The 19,653-nt window shown below is 46.5% G+C and overlaps 1 protein-coding gene across 1 annotated transcript in view; it reads left to right on the top strand.

The window, feature by feature from the left end:
* The window catches only part of LOC146867292 (phospholipase A2, membrane associated-like), a 63,518-nt gene extending 51,118 nt beyond the window's left edge, over nucleotides 1-12,400 (top strand). Inside the window, exon 4 of the mRNA XM_085604052.1 lies at nucleotides 12,165-12,400. Coding sequence (XP_085460178.1) covers nucleotides 12,165-12,310 — 146 coding nt within the window. The 3' untranslated portion in view covers nucleotides 12,311-12,400. The remainder of the gene's footprint in view (nucleotides 1-12,164) is intronic.
* Nucleotides 12,401-19,653: the final 7,253 nt, after the last annotated feature.

Below are 19,653 nucleotides of genomic sequence, written 5' to 3'. Positions count from 1 at the left end.
ACTTGTGTTTATTTATATCCCTCTAACATGAGGGGTTTTGGGACACTGAGCAGGAGCATGTTTAGAGATAAGGCGGTATAGGAAAAAGAGAAGCCTGATATAGAAAGGATTGGCTGGTTCAGAGAGTGGGCTTCCCAGGAAGTGACACATTTGATTGTAGTCCTAAATATTGACTACAAAAATATCAACTTAAAAGATACTGAGGTGAAAATGTCTACTGTCAAAATATCAATTTTCAATACTGATTATTCAAATCCCAGAAACATCTACTACCAATATATCAACATACAATAATATAGTCTTTAAAATATATGTTATCAAAATATTGACTACAACAACATACAGTTTAAATAATTTCTAAATTATGAAATATTGTTTATAATCTTTTTTTTGTTTGTAAATGTTTAATTAATATTTCCATGACAACAATACTTTCCCAAATCAGGCATTTTACAATTGTTACAGTATTCTTGATTCAAACAATCTGGATACATATTCTTGCAACATAGGCTGTTGTCGTATTGCGATTTTAATTCGAGAAAAAAAATACCTAATGGTTATGCTGGAATCACATTTATCCCTTAAAAGGTAACAGTAACTAAAAACTTACCCCCTTCCCCTCCCTATCCCTCCTTCCCCCATTGGTCATGGGTAGCAACATTCACTTCGGGGTTCGTAGACCATCTGAACAATTGGATGCCTCAACCGTCCATACAATCTCTGTTGTGGTAGGGGCTTCTCATAGGGACAACAAGACCATCTATTACAGGGTGGGGTGTAGGGAAAGCTCTTTCCATACTAAGGTATCCTTTTCTTTAGTCGAGTCAGGGGTCATTAGGCACCAAGCCCTTACGTTGTCCTCCAATTTATCATCCCTCCTAACCTTTTTCATCCTCACTGACTCTGCGGTGGCCCACTGTATCAGATCTTTAATCCGTTTCCCGTTCTGGGGTGGGGTCTGGACTCAGCCAGTGGATTGCAATTCACCTCTTTGCTACTATGAGCCCCAGTTGTATAAACCTCCTAGTAAATTGTTTTGCTTTAGGCGTGGGTAGTAATCCCAACACCACCCCTTTGAATGAAGCTGATATAATCCATTCTGTGACAGACTGCAAAGTATCAATGATCCCTCCCCAGAAAGGCACCTGCTCAGGGCAATCCCACAACATATGGATAAAGTGTGCGTCCGAGCACTTGCACCTGGGATATGTATCGCTTGTTCCGGGTATATTTTGTGCAGTGTTCGTGGAGTGAGATATGTCTGGTGCACCACATTGTATTGAATTAATTTGAAACGTGGCTTGGAACTAATTTGTTTTACCTCTTCATGCACTTTCTGCCATTGCGTCTCTGTAAGGGGCTTGCCAATTACATTGTCCCATATAGCCAGTAGTGGAAGGGGAGCTGCGGAGACTTCCTCACGCAGCACTCGGTATAAGTGGGAGATCAATCTTCGCCCCCCTGTTAGTGTGAGTAGCGTACTGATGTAACCTGTGGCTCTTGTGGAAAGGATGGCCACAACTCTCTGCCTACCGCTGAGATCTTAGCGTACTGCAAGACATGTTATCTGGGCACACTCGCCCTGGAGACATGTTTGCACCCCACAACCTGCCTTTCTGCTGACCTCTTTATGGCAGTGTCCCCGCCAGGAAACGGTCAACAGAATGGCAGGTCATGATACTGATGATGGTGCCTCACTATTGACTGCCACTATCCCCACTGCCGGTGGAGCTCAGCTCTTGACTGAGGCAGCGGTCTGGAGACGGTTTGATGGTGGTGTCACTGCCCCCATTGTAATCAAGCATTTGGACCGCCAGGTATGCTGGCAGTCAGACCGCCAAAAAGCGACGGGAGTTCCAGGACCACCAAAGTCGAAATCAGGCCCTGTGGCACTCACACACCCACTGACAGACCCACTCCGACACTAATATACCCACTCTCAGACCCACTCACACAAGCACTCACAGACCCACTCACACAGCTACACAGACACTCATGCACCCACTGAAAGACCCACTCAGATACTCACACCTATTCACAAACACATTCAGGTACTCATGCACCCACTCACAAACCCACACAGATGCTCATGTACCCACACACATACCCACTCAGACACATAAACTCACTTACAGACACACTCAGACACTCCTGCACCCACTTACAGAACCACTCAAACTCTCTCACACACCCACTCAGAAAGTCACGCACTGGCTCACAGACCCACTCAGAGACACACAAACCCACTTATAGACCCACTCAGAGACTTACACACCAATTCTTAGTCTCACTCAGGCTCATGCACCCCCTCACAGACTCATTCAGACACTCACATGCTGACTCATACACTCATGGAGGCACTCGCAAACCCACCAGACACTCTCACACCCACTCAGACACTCACTCATGCACAATCTCGGACACCCACTCAGACACTCACGCACCAACTCACAGACTCAATGAGGCACTCACACATACACTCGAAGAGCCATACAGCCAGTCCCACACCCACTCATAGACCCATATAGCTACCCACACTCACAAAACCACTCACACACCCAGACACAGACCCATCCACTCAAACGTTACAGGTTACAGCTAGAAAATACAATTTAAAAAACACCTTCAAAATTCACTTTAAAAACACAAAGGTTACTGGGATGTTATAGTTAGGAATTAACATAGAAAAAACCTCAGAACATCACTGAAAAAAACAAAGATTACAGGGAGTTTATAGTTATGAAATAGAATTTAAAAAACATAGAAATTCACTGAAAAAAAAGGTTGCAGAGACTTTATAATTAGCCTTTGATTTCACTTGTACAAAACCATAGAAATTTAGCAGTTATAGTTACCTGAGCTAACCACAACTTACACATCCACAGTGCACTGCTTATGACCTGAAATATTACATCAACTATGACATGGTAAATTACATCACTGATGACATCTCAAATGACATCACTGATGGCATCATCCAGTGATTGTTAGTGTTTCATAAGTGTTTGTGAGACGATAGATATTAAGCTACTGCATCAGTTAAATTACTATTTATGTACTACTAATGAGTGATACTAATTCATCACCTGTTAAGGGATCTGTTTTAGGGAAGTGTCCATCTGACCTCTTTCTTTAACATATTTTATTGACATTTTCCTTTAGAAACAGTATACAGTGACACAGAAGCATAATACTCGCATTGGCATATAGTAAAATAAATCGGGTAACATTTATGACGTTTATAGTATCCCCATATTCCAGGATTATTCACCTCATGCAGGAGAGAAAGGGGACTGCCCATTATTCATGAGTAAATTATACTGCCTTAGTTAATAGCCAATGTACAATCTTCGAAGTAACAAGTAAACCAATGCAAGTGTTTCCAAATTCCTACACCCCATAGCTTGGTCCAAAGAGAGTACCAGTATCATAGTGGCGCTGTGTGCAAGCACTGTGACCGGTCACCTGTGTGGGAGCATAGAGGGAAAAGGGAAGGGGAGTCAACCCTCATTGACTGTTGTTGCTCGGGCAGGCAAACCAGACAGAACAGCAGTGTATAAGCGGAGGGTCATGGTAAGTGTTCATGTTAATGCAGCCCATCTCATTGGGCGGAAGCGGAAAAAGTGGCCACTGAGTGGCTTTCTGAGTAGAGAAGGTCATCTGACAAGGAGTCGCAGGAAAAGGTCACCTCAAATGGTCACCACCCCCGTTTGGCATCCCTGAATAGAGTCACACTCTTGTAATCTGCCCACAGCAGCAACGCTCTTCTCCATTTCGATATGTGCAGGCCCCTGGTGCTTTTCCAATTGAGCGTAATTTTGTCACTTAGTCAGTATTAAGGAGAGGTCAGCATATTTATTAATAACTCTATGCTTAGCTGATCTAGGGAACACCTCCAATAGGCCTGTTGGGGGAGCAAGTAGCAAATTTTGTTCAGAAACCTCGTTGATAAGTGCCACCACAACCATCCAGCATTCTGTGAAGTGGGAGATGCTCCATACAATATGAAACATATCAGCCCCTACCATTCCACATCTGGGGCACCCTGATTATGAGTTTGGGTACTACTTCTTTATTCTATTAGGGGTAAGGGATGCCCTATGAACATTTTATCATTTTAAAGGGAGAATTCTGAGACACTCGGTGAATGCTAGCCAGCACTTTTACCCAATCTGTGCCGGATATAGGGATGCCTATCTCCGTCGACAATGTGTCCCTAAGGCTGTGGAGTGAGGTGTATGTGTCTGCTCGCAGTGTGTTATATAACCTTTTGTTTGAATTGTGTTTGCCGGAAGAGGTACAGAGAGTGAGGCATCCCAGTATCATTCTAGGTTTGGCCTGTTCATTCCCCCCATTTCTGCCTTAGAAGTGTAGTTACCATTTCAAAAAAGAGAAAGTGAACAACAGGCAGGTCATAAGCAGCTTGTAACTCCTCAAAGGTTCTCAATAGTCCAGCATCATAAAGATCTCTTCTGGTTTTCACACTGAGGGCCACCCAGTCCCTCAGTGTACGCAAAGCATCCTCCTGCAGGAATTGGTATGACCAACATAAGGGGAGGCTTGGGGAATAGGGGGTGGTTACCTCCACCTTCTGTAGATACCGCACCCAGCAATATTTACCAACTGGCTACAGGCTGCGAGATTACGCCTTAAGCCGTTTGGGCTCTAGTAAAAAGTACGTCAGCCATTGGAGGGGCAAGGTGTCCCACTCCTCCAGGGTGCCCCCCCGTATTCTATTACCGAACCACCTATTTACCAATTGAACTGAGCCGCTAGATAGTATTCCTCAAAGTCGGGAGTTGACAAACCACCATCCTGAATAGGCCGCTCTAACTTCCTAAGCGCTACTCAGCATCTGCCTGTGCTCCAAATGACATCAGTGAGGGATGTGTGCATTCCCTGGAATGTACTCCATGGGCAGCATGGTGAAATAAGGTAGTAATCCGGGCAAGGCTATCATTTTAAGTATTGCCATCCCCCTCCCCCCAAATATTTGGAGTGTTTCCCAGAATTCTATCCCACTGCAGAGCACCGTAAGCGCCCTGCCCACATTGCCTTACAGTAAGGCAGGTTCTGTTTGCGAAAGCTGGACCCTCAGATACTGAAAAGTTGTAGGCTTTCACTTAAGCCCTGCAGGGGAGGCTGCTCTGCAGGCAAAGGCGCAAGTGGAACACACTACTTTTCCTGCCAGTTGATGCGCAAGCCTTATATAATCCTGAATTCCTCAAGAGAGTGAGAGGCCCCGGGAATATCAACATGATGATCATGAAGGAAAACAGCATGCCATCGTTATAGACTACTATGTGATGTACAGCACCTCAGAGTGTGATACCCTCATAAGAAGTTGCCTTGTTCTACACATCATGGGCTTCACCATTATAGCAAACAGCAATGGGTACAAGGCACATTCCTTCTGTGCACCCCGCTCCACCCTGTAGGCATCCGAAATTACACCCCTCGTTGGAACTCTTGCAGTATGGTACACATAAGGGAGCCCATTTTATGCATCACTGCATGCAGATTCTCCCAGTCAAGCCTATCAAAGGCCTTTTCAGTATCGACGGAACTTACCTCTGCTTTCTCATTTATAGACGATGCATTAAGCAACATCGCCATAATTCGTCTAATATTCATTGCTGTGCTACTCTAAGGTATAAAACCAGTTAGGTCTGCCTGTATGAGATGACGCATATGTGACAGTAATCGTGTGGCTAGTATCTTGCCCAGGATCTTATAGAAGACTTTTAACATTGAGAGTGGACGGTATGATGCCATCTCCTGGGAGGGCCGGGTGAAATTAAGGAGGGGGGTTACCAATGCTTCTTGTGTAAGGGGGATTACCAACACCTTTTGTGGAAGGGGATAGGACACGTTCAGTGTGCATCCGCCGGTAGAGGTCAACCAGGCGAGGTGCCACTTGGTTAGCATAGGTGGCAAAAAACTCCACCAGGAGCCCGTCCAGGCCCAACACCTTGCCTCTGGTCATGTCCTTGATCGCTTGCCTTTACCTCCGCCAATGATATGTCTACACCCAATGCTTCTGCCCTATCTGGCAAGAGAGTCGGCAAGGGTAGGGGGTCAAGAGAAGAGGCATGGAAAGATGGGCCATAAGCAGGTGGAGAGAGTATAAGGGAGAGGTGTGGCTCACCGGTTAGAGGCAGCAGACCCGGAAGCAGAGGACGGCCCGGGACCAGGGTTCAATTCCCGACGCGGCAGGGTTGTGGACCAGGGCCAGCGGACTCGATAATTCTTGCCTCGATGCCTACTCTAACCAGGGATCACACTCGGCAACTCTGGGCATTAGCTTGCCTCATCTCCACAACGGCCCCCCACATTCGCTGGGGATGCCTGGTTTCACCTTGGAGATACCCAGGAGGGACCATCTCACAGGGATAGCCAGGACGGGTTCCCCAGCGGTCTACAGCGCCACGACGCCTCAGGGCAGCAGTGCGCTTTACAAGACACATACATTTACATTTATTACGTTCGGAACAGCATATTAATATTAGACGGATTGTAGACACGGGTACCAAATTCATCACTCAGCTCTAAGATCTGCGATCCCCGTTTAGTTTTGTTTGACAGCCAAGCGAGTAACACACCAGTTTTATCCTGTTCTGTATGATCATCCTCATGTACTCCCTGTAATCAAAACAAACAAGCTTCTCAACTAAGGCCTCTAGTTTTTCCTTCTTAGCAATAAGAGACTGGTGTACTGTGGGGTGTATGTGTCTACGGTGTTCTAGAGATTGAAGAATATGTGCTTATGCTCACCCGCTCCCTTTAAGGACTGCCAAACCCCTCCTGCATGTGCAATACAGTGCCCTCTAACTACTGTCTGAAAAGATTCCCATTATATCAAAACGGACGCAATGGACACCGGGTTTGTAGCAAAGTAATGTTGTATATCCTCCCCTATTGTATCTCGAAATGCTTGATCGTCCAGGTTTTCAACCTTGAGCTTTCAACTGGTAATACAGATTCGAGCTGATGCCCAAGAAATGTAATCCAAAACACACTGTCTGTGTATGGATTGTCGGGGTGCAAAGGAACATATCCAGTCTCACATGTAATTCATATGTAAGGGGGAAGGAAAAGAGTAGTGTCAATCAGTAGGATGCCTCACTCTCCAGGTGTCTACCAAGCCCCCATGCTGTATACAATTGCAAACCTTCTTTTGCAGCCCTTATGAACCCCTTAAAGGCGGGTGCGACCTATCCAATGCCAGATCAGCAATACAATTAAAGTCCCCGCCTATAATAATAGGGACAGTGATGTAAGGAGCCAGGACCAAGGAGATCTCATCTAAATATTTGGGGCTGGTCCATGTTAGGCACATAGATGTTGGCTATAGTTTTTATCCTCTAGTCATCTACTAAGCACCACATACCGCCCTCATCAACCTTTTCCTCTTAACTTTGAAATCGCATCCCCAGCCTGACCCCCATGAGGACCCCTCTGGCAAAGGCCGATTATGTGGTGTCGGTGAAATGTGTTTTCTTTAAGAGGGTAACATGAACCCACTTTTCTTCAGATACATCTGAATCTTGTAGCATTTAGACATACTGTTAAGGCCCCTGATATTCCAGGATATTACCTTATATCCATCCGGTTTACCTTTCATGATAATGTTCCTTGACATAGGGCAATCGGGAATCTGCCTCTCCACACCCTCCAGGCACCCTCCCCACTGTGCATTTATAAAGTTCTCTGGACCAAAGCATCAACTCCCGCCCCCCTTACAGAAACAAAACTAATGTGTGATTCACACAGAGAGCCAATATGAGGTGGTGGCTGTCTCTGAAGGGAATACGCCCTGGGGCCATGGCAGCCCCAGGGTCATGGCACGCTACCTGGGCCCTGCAGCAAAAGTTAAACAGACAGCACACCCCACCAGCCCCATGCAGTTACCATCAACATATTACTTAAAGGCCAGAGATTATTGTCACCCAAGTTTATCAGCTTTCTGTGGTGTGACCCACTGCAACTTGGTGCCAGAGGCAGTGTGAAGGGTAGAGGTAGGTCCTGGATCCAAATCAGTCGCAATGGATGACTTGCCCCTTTCATTGGGTCAGGTGTCCATTCGAAACACCCCAATCCTTGCTGCAGCACTCTTCACGCTCAGCCAGTCCTTCCGAGTATTCTCATTGATGGGAAAGTTGCTTGTTTCAGGTTCAGTTTGGGGTCAGGTGTTCGTTTGACTAGGATGTCACCCGGAAGTATATAGCATTTCATTGTCTCTCTGATGTGCCTCTTTCTAATGCCACACCTGTAGTGGGTCTGTGAAGAATCTGGTGCCAGCATCCCTAGTGAACCTCAGTTTAAACGGAAAAAGCATGGCATACTCGATCCACTGTTGCCTGAGTCATGCCCCGGCAGCCATGAAGGAGGAGCATTGTTTTTGAACTGCCAACGTAGAATCTGGGAATATCATCGCTGTGATTTTTGTTTAGAAGGTCCCCTTATTACCAGCCTTACTACATATAGTATATATAGATATAGTCCCTGTTGATGAGGTGGAGCAGTCAGGCCACCACCGGACGTGGCAAGGCACCTGGTGGGGGGGGGGCCATGCCAGCACCCTATTGGCCTGTTTCAATGCAAAGAATGGGGAGAGACCATTAGGAGCTATTTCCTCCTTGATCTGGGTCTCCAAGAAAGAGAGAATTTCCTGCCCCTCAATACATTCTAATAGACCCACTATGAGGACATTATTCCTGCATGCTCTACTCTCTGTATACTCCGGCCTATATTCTGGGCTACGCAGTCTCTCCATGGCATCCACCATATGAGTGATGAGGCCTCCCACTGTGGGCTACATGTCAGTGTTTGTTATGTGGTCCACCAATATACGCTGGTCATCCCAGAAGATACCCAGGTCAGCCGCCACAGTGTCCATCTTGTGCTCAAGGGCCTCCTTTTTGTCTATAATTGCCATTAGTATGGAACCCAGTGTGGCAGGGGACTCCCGAGCAGTTTTGGAAGGTCCCTCCTCTGTGTCGCTGTTTGGGCAAGAGGGTGGCTGATTGACCCCCTCTATCTAGTATTTCTGCCCATAGCAATGGGGCAATAGATAAGTCACTTTGCTAAGCAAACACTTGGACTGGGAGTTCCCCAGCTCCCACTTAATCAGAAACAGTACACGTGTGCCCATTATGTCCAGTCAGCGCTGCACAGCAGTCCTTCCAAGGTGGGCAGTTTTGAAATGTTCCTTCACTTGTCTCCTAGAGGAGGTAAGTCAACTTCCTTGGGGCAGCAATGTGTAGCAATACTTTCCGGGTCTCCCCAGCATGCCCTTCAGTGGTCTCTCGCCGCAGCCCCCGGGGGGCAAGAAGAACCTCTCACCCCATGCGCCCAGCTCTAGAGGCCCAGTCAGCTGGGCTATCCTTCCAACTGTGATGTACTCGTAGCCCGCATGAGGGCACTTTCAGGCAATTCAGGCATAGACAGCTGCTCCTCATGCCTCCTCCCCACTAACTGTTGCACACTAAACCACCAAAAACAAGAGCACCACCCACCCCCTCCTCCACGAAGCCTGGTTTCGAGCAAGGGCGCCCTTACAGCAGGCTGCTGCACACCAGCATGGGAGAGTGCTCCAGCTCCAGGTAGCTATGGTGTTTGCCAGCCAGGCACCGGGGAAGACACCCCCTCAGGTCCCAGTAGAGTCAGAGGGAGAGCCACAAGCAAGGGCAGTCGCCAAAAGAGCCGCCATCTTGATCGGCTGTATCTCATAGGCAAAGTCCAGAACCCGTGACTTGCTCTCAGCGACACTCAGTACGCGAATTGGGCACAAACAGCATGGGGATAAAATCAGAAGGCCCCTCTATACAGACTAGGTGCTGTTCAGGCAATTGTGATGCAGGATGGTGCCAAATGGCGGCTCACTCCCAGTAGCTTGCCGACATCGCAGCTCACTCCATTGTCTCAAAGTCACACCCCGTGTCCATCTGACCTCTTATAAATGCAACTATGAATACATATACTTCTTTTTCTGTATGTCTGAGGAAAACGCACTCTTTCCAGATAGAACACTACACTGAACGCAGACCAAACCTATCCTATAAACAAGGCCTCATATAGAGTTTGACGGACGAGTTACTGTGTCAAAAATGTGACAGATATCCTACTCACCTTATTAGAAGTGCATTATATCCTATGACATTTGTAATAAGAAGACGGGGTATCCGTCATGTTTGTAATGGAGGAAACTGTCTGCCAAACTCTAAATCAGGCCAATTATCTACCTTTTATAGAGGTGTAACTGAGACTGCATCAGACTCTTTGTGTCAATATACTATGTTGTAGGTAGCTCTGGTTTACTAAGTGAGCAAACAGTCACTTTGCATTACATGTCTTCGGTCACTGTGCCCTACCTACTGCCTTATTCACCTTCATCTGGAATCAACCTTTGATCATGTTGCCTAATTTGGTATCCTGTGAGTTCACCCATATAATGTGATTACAAGGTCCAGCTTTCATCGCACAGCCACACTTGAGCATAGGCATAGGTGCTATCGAATTGAGTAAACAATTCAGGACTCTGGAATCCCTCTCATAAGAGGGGCCCCTCGGAGATTTCTTAAATCAAAAATTTCCTCAGCACTACATGATCGGAGACTCTTTGTGAGATCTGATGGAACAGCTCCTAATTCTTCAGCTCACTCCCCTCTTCTGACTGACCTCCAACTGTGTAACATGCACACCTTTCAGTTAAATCATCCTATCATTCCTTGATGACATTACATATTCTCTGCAACTCTGACAGGCACTAGAATGTTGTCTGATTGAAAACACACGCGGCATTAACACTGACAAACCCTAGTCAAAAAGTAAAAACCAAGTATAGCAATCAGTTATGTGATTTAAACACATGCTCACACTCAAGTAAATTGTAAACACAGTCCAGCTTGGAAGCTCAATATCACTTCTTCCAAATGGGTCTGAAATGCATAAAGGCAAGTGTGCACCTTCCATGTGCTGCATCTATTTCTCACCATAACATTTTAGCTTAGTGAGCTCTTAAATATGAAGGGCCAGCCCTACAATGGAAGCTTATGGTTGCAAACCCTGTGAGTCGCAAAATCACAGGGCTTGCATTAGCCCCTTTTGTTATATAGTCACCCTACTTTCCAATATGGAAACATTTTTCAAAATCGCAAAATAGGGTTAGCGGCTTGTATCGAATCACGATTTGTATGGGCGTGGAATTAATGTTCCTTCCAGATTGTGAGCGGGTAGGGTGTGAATCAATGGTTTGCGACCACAGTTCCAATCTCAAACTATTGACCAAAGACTAATTCCAAAGTTGGGGTGGTAACTGATTTGCAAAAGAGAAGGGGTCCTTTTTTGACCACCGCCCCTTTGTGGATCGGGGTGGTAGCCATGGTGTGAGCAGGTAGTAGTCCAGGGGATCACTGTCTGTTCCCCCTGACGTTTTCTTCTAAAACAGCCACCGACCCTTTAAGCAGCATGGCCTGCTTTAAAATAAAGGTTCTCTCTTTTGGAATGTAATCATAGGGATCATAGTCTGTTGTTTCTGGCAACCCATCGTCCTTGAGATTGCAGCCGGTCACAGGGGGTGGTAAAAATAGAATTACCTAAAGAATACTAGCTATGTTGGTTTTTCTGCAACCCACTGCGATTTCTTATTTTGGAAACCGATCTACTAGTACATAGGTAGTTTGCATAATGTGATTTGATTTGCAAAAAGTCAGTGTGCAAAATGCGACAGCTATGTGCAAACCTAACCTTAATACATAAGACCATAAGTACTTTCTCATCCTGTTTTCCCATTCTATAGATAATTCTAGTCAGTTTAACTTTTGCCAGGAACTCGGACTGTCATAAGAAATCTATGTTTTTTAAAACGACAAGTTCTGAGTAAAACCTTCTTTGCTTCTCAAGGTGTATTTTGATCTTAAGCCAGTGTAACTACTATCCATACTTCGTGTAGTTGTCTACATTAACTACACCAATATTCCCCCAAGGAAAGCGACAAATATATTCTAGCACTCACTTTTCCCTTGCTTTTATTAGTATGTTTACGCTCAAATTATAACAGTCTCCTTAGGAGCCGCAAAGCGCCCTATTTGCTGATGTTTGCAATGACTTGAACTTTCGAGCAAGGTTCTGGAATGACTTCATGTTGTTTTCCTTTTCTGCAGGAGGCTCCTCAAATGACTGTGGACGACTAGCTTGTGAATGTGACAAGACAGCAGCGCTTTGCTTCAGGGCAAACAGGAAAAGCTATAATTCGAAATACACATTCAAGCCAAATTTTACCTGCAAGGGGAGCAGGCCTGTGTGCTGAATTCCAAAGCTCACTATTAATCAATATTTTAATGAACAAGGATAATCAACAGTAATCCGAAGATATAAATAAAATAATTCAAGCATTAAACTCCACCAGACTTTTTATTCTGTAAATCTTTGTCACAGTTATGCGTGTTTCCTCTTGTATGATGTGGGATGCAAGGCAGTAGAAGGTGGATCAAAGCCTTGAGAAGTACATTAAATGTTGCCTTTGCCACACCTCCTGCACCTCTCTTAGAAGATCCCAGACTTCCTCAAACAATTCTGTATAGCCGAATGAGAATCCCACTCTCACACCTACATCTTGTCATTCCTTAGTGACTCCCAACCGCATCTGAATGTTTTATTCCTATCCTGGCCATGTGAACGCAGGCTGGTGCCTTCCCACAGACAATTATGAACCACAAAAAGATAAGGCAGAATAGTGGAGGAGTGTGGCTCAATGGTTAGAGCGGCAGACCCTGAAACAGAGTTCTGGCCAGGGACCAGGGGTCGATTCCCACCTCGGCGGGGCTTGGGCTCAATTTCCTCAGACCTGTCTATTCTCACCTCGGTGCCTATTCTAATCACGGGCCCCACGCTGCAACTCAGGGCAATAGCTTGCTTAGCCTCCACACTGGTGCTAAGGGTGCCTGGCTTCACCCTGGGGGTGCCCAGGAGTGGACACTTCACAGGGAAAGCCAGGAGGGGTTCCACAGTGGTATGAGTATCAGCGCCAGGAAACTGTTAGGTGACACTGCAAGGTGGCTGTCTGGTGACAGTGCGCTCTATAAGTACCTTGACATTTACATTTACAAAATCTAACAACTGATATAACACAGGATATCCCCACAGTCAATATCTCCCAAGAATGCTTTTTCAATAAAAATGTGAATATTTGTTCCCTTACTCCACTAACAGACTCATATTTAGCCCGCAAACGATGAAATAACGGGCTGGAGAATATACTAGAACACACCAAAATTGTAATGGCCCCCTCAAATCTCCCTGGATGGGAATAATTAAGAAGAGCCAATCAGTTCCCCGCTGACCTCATAGGGACAGTTTGTCATGAATGGTCGGTTTCCCTCTCCAAAATCCCACACAATATTTTACAAGAAGTGCATAATCAACTTTTACTAGCTGCTTCGACTCTATTGAGAAGAATCGTGTGTGTTCTCTGTATTGCTGTTGTGTTACATTGGCGAGCCAGGGGTACTCCTAACTATTCATACCAATTAATATATGAAGACCTAAGACAAGTGGAAACTATACAAACTATCAATCAATGTAGGACATTAGCCAGTTTTAAATATATCCATGTGTGGTGGGGTCAGGATCGTGTCGGGAGACACATTCTTGCCTCCAAGACTGCTGAGGCAGCATGAACCCTTCGATCCTTTGTGCCAATACAAGCCTCTCCAGAACCATAGACACACAGTGGATAAGCACAAGGGGAATGGGGTCAGGCGTAAAGAGGCCACTAAAATAGGAAATTAAAAATAATTAATAAGAAGCCATCACCCATAACTGTAGGTCGCCGGAGCCTCCCTCGCTGATGGAGTGGCAGAGGGGCATGGGCTGGAGTGCTCACCAGGAAAAAAACAATCCGCAAGACACGGGGATGCCCCCAGACGCACAACAAGATCTGGAGCAATGGTAGACATTTTATGGACTGCGTGACCGTGATACTGTATCTACAGTGCTTGTACACCTTATGCATACTGATGTGATTTTGTGTAACTGTATGTGGAAATTGCTGAAAAAGAAGAAAACGAATACAATGGGGTGATATAAAAGAAATGTAAAAAGAAGAAGCATGGGGCACGTCTCCCTGTGGAAGAAGAATAGGTGTAATCACTCCTCTATTCCAGAGGGTCATTCTCGATTGTTCATTTACTTGTGCTAACTCTTTCCTTATCTAGGAAAGGGTATTCTTTGGATTTCTAGTACATCACTTTCCGTTTCAACAAAAATATCCAGAGATTATCACTTGGCTTACCTTTGATAATTCTCTTTACCTTTTCCCCCAGTGAATGTCTACTCGTCCAAGGACATGACAACTGAGTTCCATGAACATATTTCTTATTCCCTTTGCTATTTGTATTTTCTGACTTTACTCTTCCCTGGATGTTTCTTCATGCCAGTGTCTTCAATGTTGCTGAGAAATATTATAATAATACTTTGCGTACAGCTTTAAAATGACATACCTTTTCATAATTAACGTAGAATGGTCCATCATCCTCAATATTTTGCTTTTACATTTCCCAAATTCGTAAGGTAATTTTCGTCATTTAATCCCCACATGCAATGTTCAGCTTTCACTGCACACTACAATCTCAGGGTTAACCTTCTTCTGTGTTGTGATTTGTTATTGAGGAAAAAGTTTACAACAAGGTAGCAATGCAATAAAATCAGTAGTAAGCAACACTGAGTGGTACAGTAATTAATGGTGGGGAGGTGGGAACGGAACGGGACAAAAGGGGTAGCGGTGGGAGTGGCAATGGGAAGGGTGCAGGTCACTAGCAAAGAAGGTACGCGCAGCCCTTTGCCCTGTTGCTGGGCGCTGGGCCCCAGGCTGTGGCCACAGTATGGTGGGCCACAACTAATCCTCCCAGTGCAGTTAGCGATGGGGCCCATGGGCCGTGGTACCTCGGGGGGGGGAGTGAATGTCCGGAGGGGCCACTGGGTAGGAACGTTGGGGGGGTGGGCAGGGTGAGACGGGGAAGGCCGTCACCCATGCAGTGGGGGGGTGGGCAGCGGGTCCTGAACCATGATGAAAGAGCCACAGTGGGTGGGAATGGTTTGCAGTGGTGAGGCGTAGGGGTTTCGGGAGGCAGCCCGGCGGGAATCCTAAGCCACCGGTCTGTTGGGGCGTACAGTGTCCTCGATTCGGGAGAGCACGATGGATCGTGGATATGGGATGGCGGGAACCCATGCAGGGGGGTCCGTACGTCAGCGTGTCTGACGGGAAGGGGAGGGGAGAAGGGGGAGGGTGCATGGGTTGAAAAGGGGGAGGGAGGAAGACAGTGAGCTGAGAGGGGTGGCGGGGGCACCAAAGGTGGGGTGGAAGGGGTCAGCGGAGGAATAGGAATGGAGCAGGAGATGCAAAGAGTGAAAGAAAGGAAGGGGTAAATCAGAGCGGGCAGTGGAAGAGGGAAGAGGGGGAGGGAAGGGGGAAGGGAGGGAGGCTGTAGCGGGTATGGGGGGCCAGGAGTACTACTGGGGAGGAGGGGGCACCTTGACAGCACATGGGAGGCACAGCCGGTGCAGCTGTGTTGGGGACCATGGGGCAGAGTGTAGATAGCAGTCAATCACCCATGTCAGAGTTAATCTTATAGTATCACCATTGGCATCCTTTCCCACCCCTCCAACATAACATATATGCAAATAAATAAATACACAACACATTTTTTTTGTTTGGATAAAGTTGCTGCAGGTTTATTACATACACCGTTATGTAATAGGTGGGTTATCTGACAGGCGATCCAAGGGCAGGCAACCAACTGGGCCGCCTGCCCACCTGATGAGCCAGGCAGCACTGGGGCAAACCCCACCTGTGCTGCCCTTACTGGTGATCCTCTTCCCAGCATAATCTGTCTGAACCAATTCCATAGACCGTTTACGATTGAATGAGGCCATACTCAATTTTGATTATTGATTTGATCCCAAGTGATGACAAAGATCCCAGCCACCCTCATAAAACGTTCGTAGGTGCTGTTCTCTCGAACCCCTCAGCCTCACTTTGCGCATAGGGGTGTACAGAGCATACACATCGTTTGTGACAATGAGGTGTTGTTCGGAGATTTGGTTATCATTGCTTTGGGAATATGACAAAATGGATTGTGTACGAGATCTGCTTCTTACAAGTAAAGGAGGGACGAACTTTGCCATACCAGGGGTTCCCCACAGGGGGTCTCCTACAAACAAAGCTTTGCCATTTTATGATTGCATACAGAATGAATTCGCAATGATTTTATGTTTTCCCTTTTCTTTCTTTCTTTCCTTCCTCCCACAAACATTTTCAATCCATTGGTTTAAGATTGAATGTGCATTCAAAAGGAAAACTTTCCCGCACATCCACAAGGGAGCCCATAGTACGGGCCTCTGTTTTGCACCAGGTCCTGAAGAAAGCCCGCTAGACCCGTTTGGGCTGACGAGGGCTGAAACATGTCGACCTTTTTTGGACACAGTTTTTAACCAGTGCACTTGACCATAATCAGTCAGATACGTGCACAACGAGAATACATTTTTATCTTGGTCTCGAACCCAGTACCAATAAAAATATCTACGGGCTTTACGAGAATTTTAATACACATTTTTTCTTTATCACGATCACCTCACTCTTTTTTGATTCACGATCACTACTGTGATAACCAGTGGTTAAAGCCTCCGGGTGGAGGAAGCATTGGATTGACCCAATGATTATGCGATCACGTTGAAGACCACACTCAGCGGAGAATCAAGATATACCGCTAATCTCGATCCCAACTAAACGTGAATGAGGGTTTCTTATACGGTACAATCTACTGTCCATGCAATACCCTGGTTTCCCAGGACCAGTGATCCACTCTACAATTGATTTTTTTGATATTGAGATAAGGAAGCTGAGTGGATCTAAGCCCTTCTTTCTCCCTCCAAATTGATTTTTGAAGAAAGATCCTCTTCCCAGGTCATGTGACACTTGGTCCCTTATTACTCACGCCCCTTTCAAGGTAGAGCGTAGCAAAGCAAATCCCCGGTTGTTCAGGCCCACAACTGCCCGAAGGACTAACGGGGCACCAACACGGTTTTCCAGGAACCTCACATGAGGCTCCTAGGATTTGGCTCTGGCACCCCCTATGGTGCCGCGCAGAGGTACCTTTCTGTAACGCCTTGCTTCCAGATCGCCCTGTAATTCCGCCACAGCTCTGGAGGTGGGCACCGTCACCTCCAGAGCCCCCCACCAAAACAGCTATGTTCTTACCTGCAACCTCTCCTCTCTAGATTCTCCAGCAAACCTTAGAAGAAAGGGATGCATCCCTACCGGTGATAAATGAACCCCATCTATCACACGATAGCCCTTGACGTTAGCCTGAATCAACTAGTGTCTGATGAAAACAAGGCCCCTTTGGCCTGTGACTTGTGCAATTAACTATTCACCCTTCTGTGTGAAAGTTCCACTGACTCACATGACTCTACCCCGTGCCAACTCTGGGCGGAAATAATTCAGACACTATGGCACACATCGCCCCATCTATTTGCTGATCTCACCTAGCTGATGCCCTTCTAACACCGTGTGTGCCTGGACACCTGTGTCTCCCATCTCTAGGTCAGCAGCCCACTAGTTAGGATACTGCTCCTTCACCCGCCTGCCTGCTTTGGCTATTAGGGCGAGAAGGAATATACTTAACATTTGCACAGTCCCTTTGCTTGCTAAATCATGACACACATGAATGTTCATAGCTGGCGAATGTGACAATGAGCAAGGGTGACCTCCAGCACTTCCCTGGCATCCCTTATTCCTTATGGGAATTTTTGCCCGTTCAGCTCCCTCTGTGGTGAAACCCCCTAGGCATACCGCTAGTCAATCTGTCTGATTTGCACAGTGCGCACTGTCTGCAATATGGTGCCTAACATTCAAGAATGGCTAAGTCCTACTTTATCCCCTCTTAGGATATTTCCAAATGGGTGGGGGGGGTTCCCACTGCCAACCAAGAGCATCATCAGCGGTGGAAAATTACCTGCTCCGTCAAACTTTAGTTTTTGATGAACACTGGACGTGCCAAATGTTCTATTGACATAGTAACCCATTGTGCTCGACACCTTGTTACCCCATTTATTGGGACGGCAGCACACTATGTTGGCTAACCGCGCCCACCAAGCGTGGCTAATATAGCTGACCGTGCGGGGCTTTTGAACTTAATTGCAGCAACAGGTCTCCTACCCTTGTTTCTGGGGTGCACTTACTTCACCCCATTGACCAGACAATTGCACAGACCCCTTTGGGTGCTAGCCCTGGTGAACACCTTATTGGTGTGAAATTTGGTTTGACCATATATGTATTATGCCCGCTATTGGCAACACCTCACACTTTCGTGTAGTGACAACTTACGCAGTGCACCTCGCTTGCTTAACTGCTTTTGGAACACAGATGCCAGTACCTACTAACCATCTCTGACCCTGGATTCTTAAACTCGCAAAAGTGTCGGAATCCCAGATTCCCAATTTCGCGTTAGCTGCAGTACACTTTCAGTGGATACGCTGGGAGATACCACAAACCGCACTGGTCATGAGAACCTTGAGAAGCACCCAATTGTCGCCTGGGTGTACCTCAAACTGAGACTGGCTTCATACAGCTGTAAGGCCATAGACACCCATCTTGAACCTATTTACTGATTTTTGCCACTTGGCACCCTTCTGGTTGCAGCTCTGTGTTTTTGTGGAGCGCACGTGCCCCTGGGGCACGATGTCGCTGAATAGCCGGTGTATGTTACCCTCTTGCTGATACTTATCTATTGCTAACTGCCCTTACTTGGATTGAATGACTGTAGACTTAATGCTCCAACCTAGTTTGACCCCAAAACTTAGGGACAACCCAAGTAGCAATCATGCCCTCCATGGTACATCTACCCCAGCGTTGACTATCAATGTAATTGGGACACCGGTTGCAGAAGATGCCCCTTCCAGTCTCACGTTCTAGCCCATAGAAGGATAAGCCAGGGGGTAGACAAGTCTGTGGGAACCAGAGGTCAAAATTCTGTGCAAGTACCTGTCCTTTCCTGAATATTGGGAATGCTAAATGGTCTATAATACCCTGTCGCCATTTGGCTCTAACGCAGTGTTTACTAAACTGTTTTGCACCGCAGCACACTTGTTAGATGACAACCACCACTACTCGCCTGCTGCCCTGCCTAAAGTGCGGGTCAATATGTCTTAACTGAAGCGACATTAAACTTGCCCTTGGTTGCAGAGGAATGCCCACCCAGTGTACATGGTACCTGTTTCTATATGGTGCCAGCAGATGTTCCTCATAAAGGCCCTCGTAGCCAATTACACAATGCAGTCTCAGCATTTTGCAGCGCCTCTCTTTGTGCATATCATTCTGGGGTGACTAAGCCCTAATGAGCCCCCTACCTGGATGATCCCCAGTATGAGGGTACAGACTGATGACCAAGCGCTGCGCCAGCCAATAAACATGTAGTCATGGAGTGAATTTACACTATCTCATGCCCTACAAGGCCGCACGGTGTGCCACTTCGCCTAAACCAAGGCAAGGGTGGATCACCATGTCCGCGTAGCCTGTAAACCCATCCGTTATCTGCACTGACAGATGCTGTGTCGTTACGTCCTGGATGCATAGTCAATGCATATGTGTGTAGG

This window comes from Triturus cristatus, chromosome 1_2 (assembly GCF_964204655.1).
Source record: "Triturus cristatus chromosome 1_2, aTriCri1.1, whole genome shotgun sequence".
In the NCBI taxonomy this organism is placed as follows: domain Eukaryota; kingdom Metazoa; phylum Chordata; class Amphibia; order Caudata; family Salamandridae; genus Triturus; species Triturus cristatus.
This window is presented reverse-complemented; position numbering and strand designations above follow the sequence as displayed.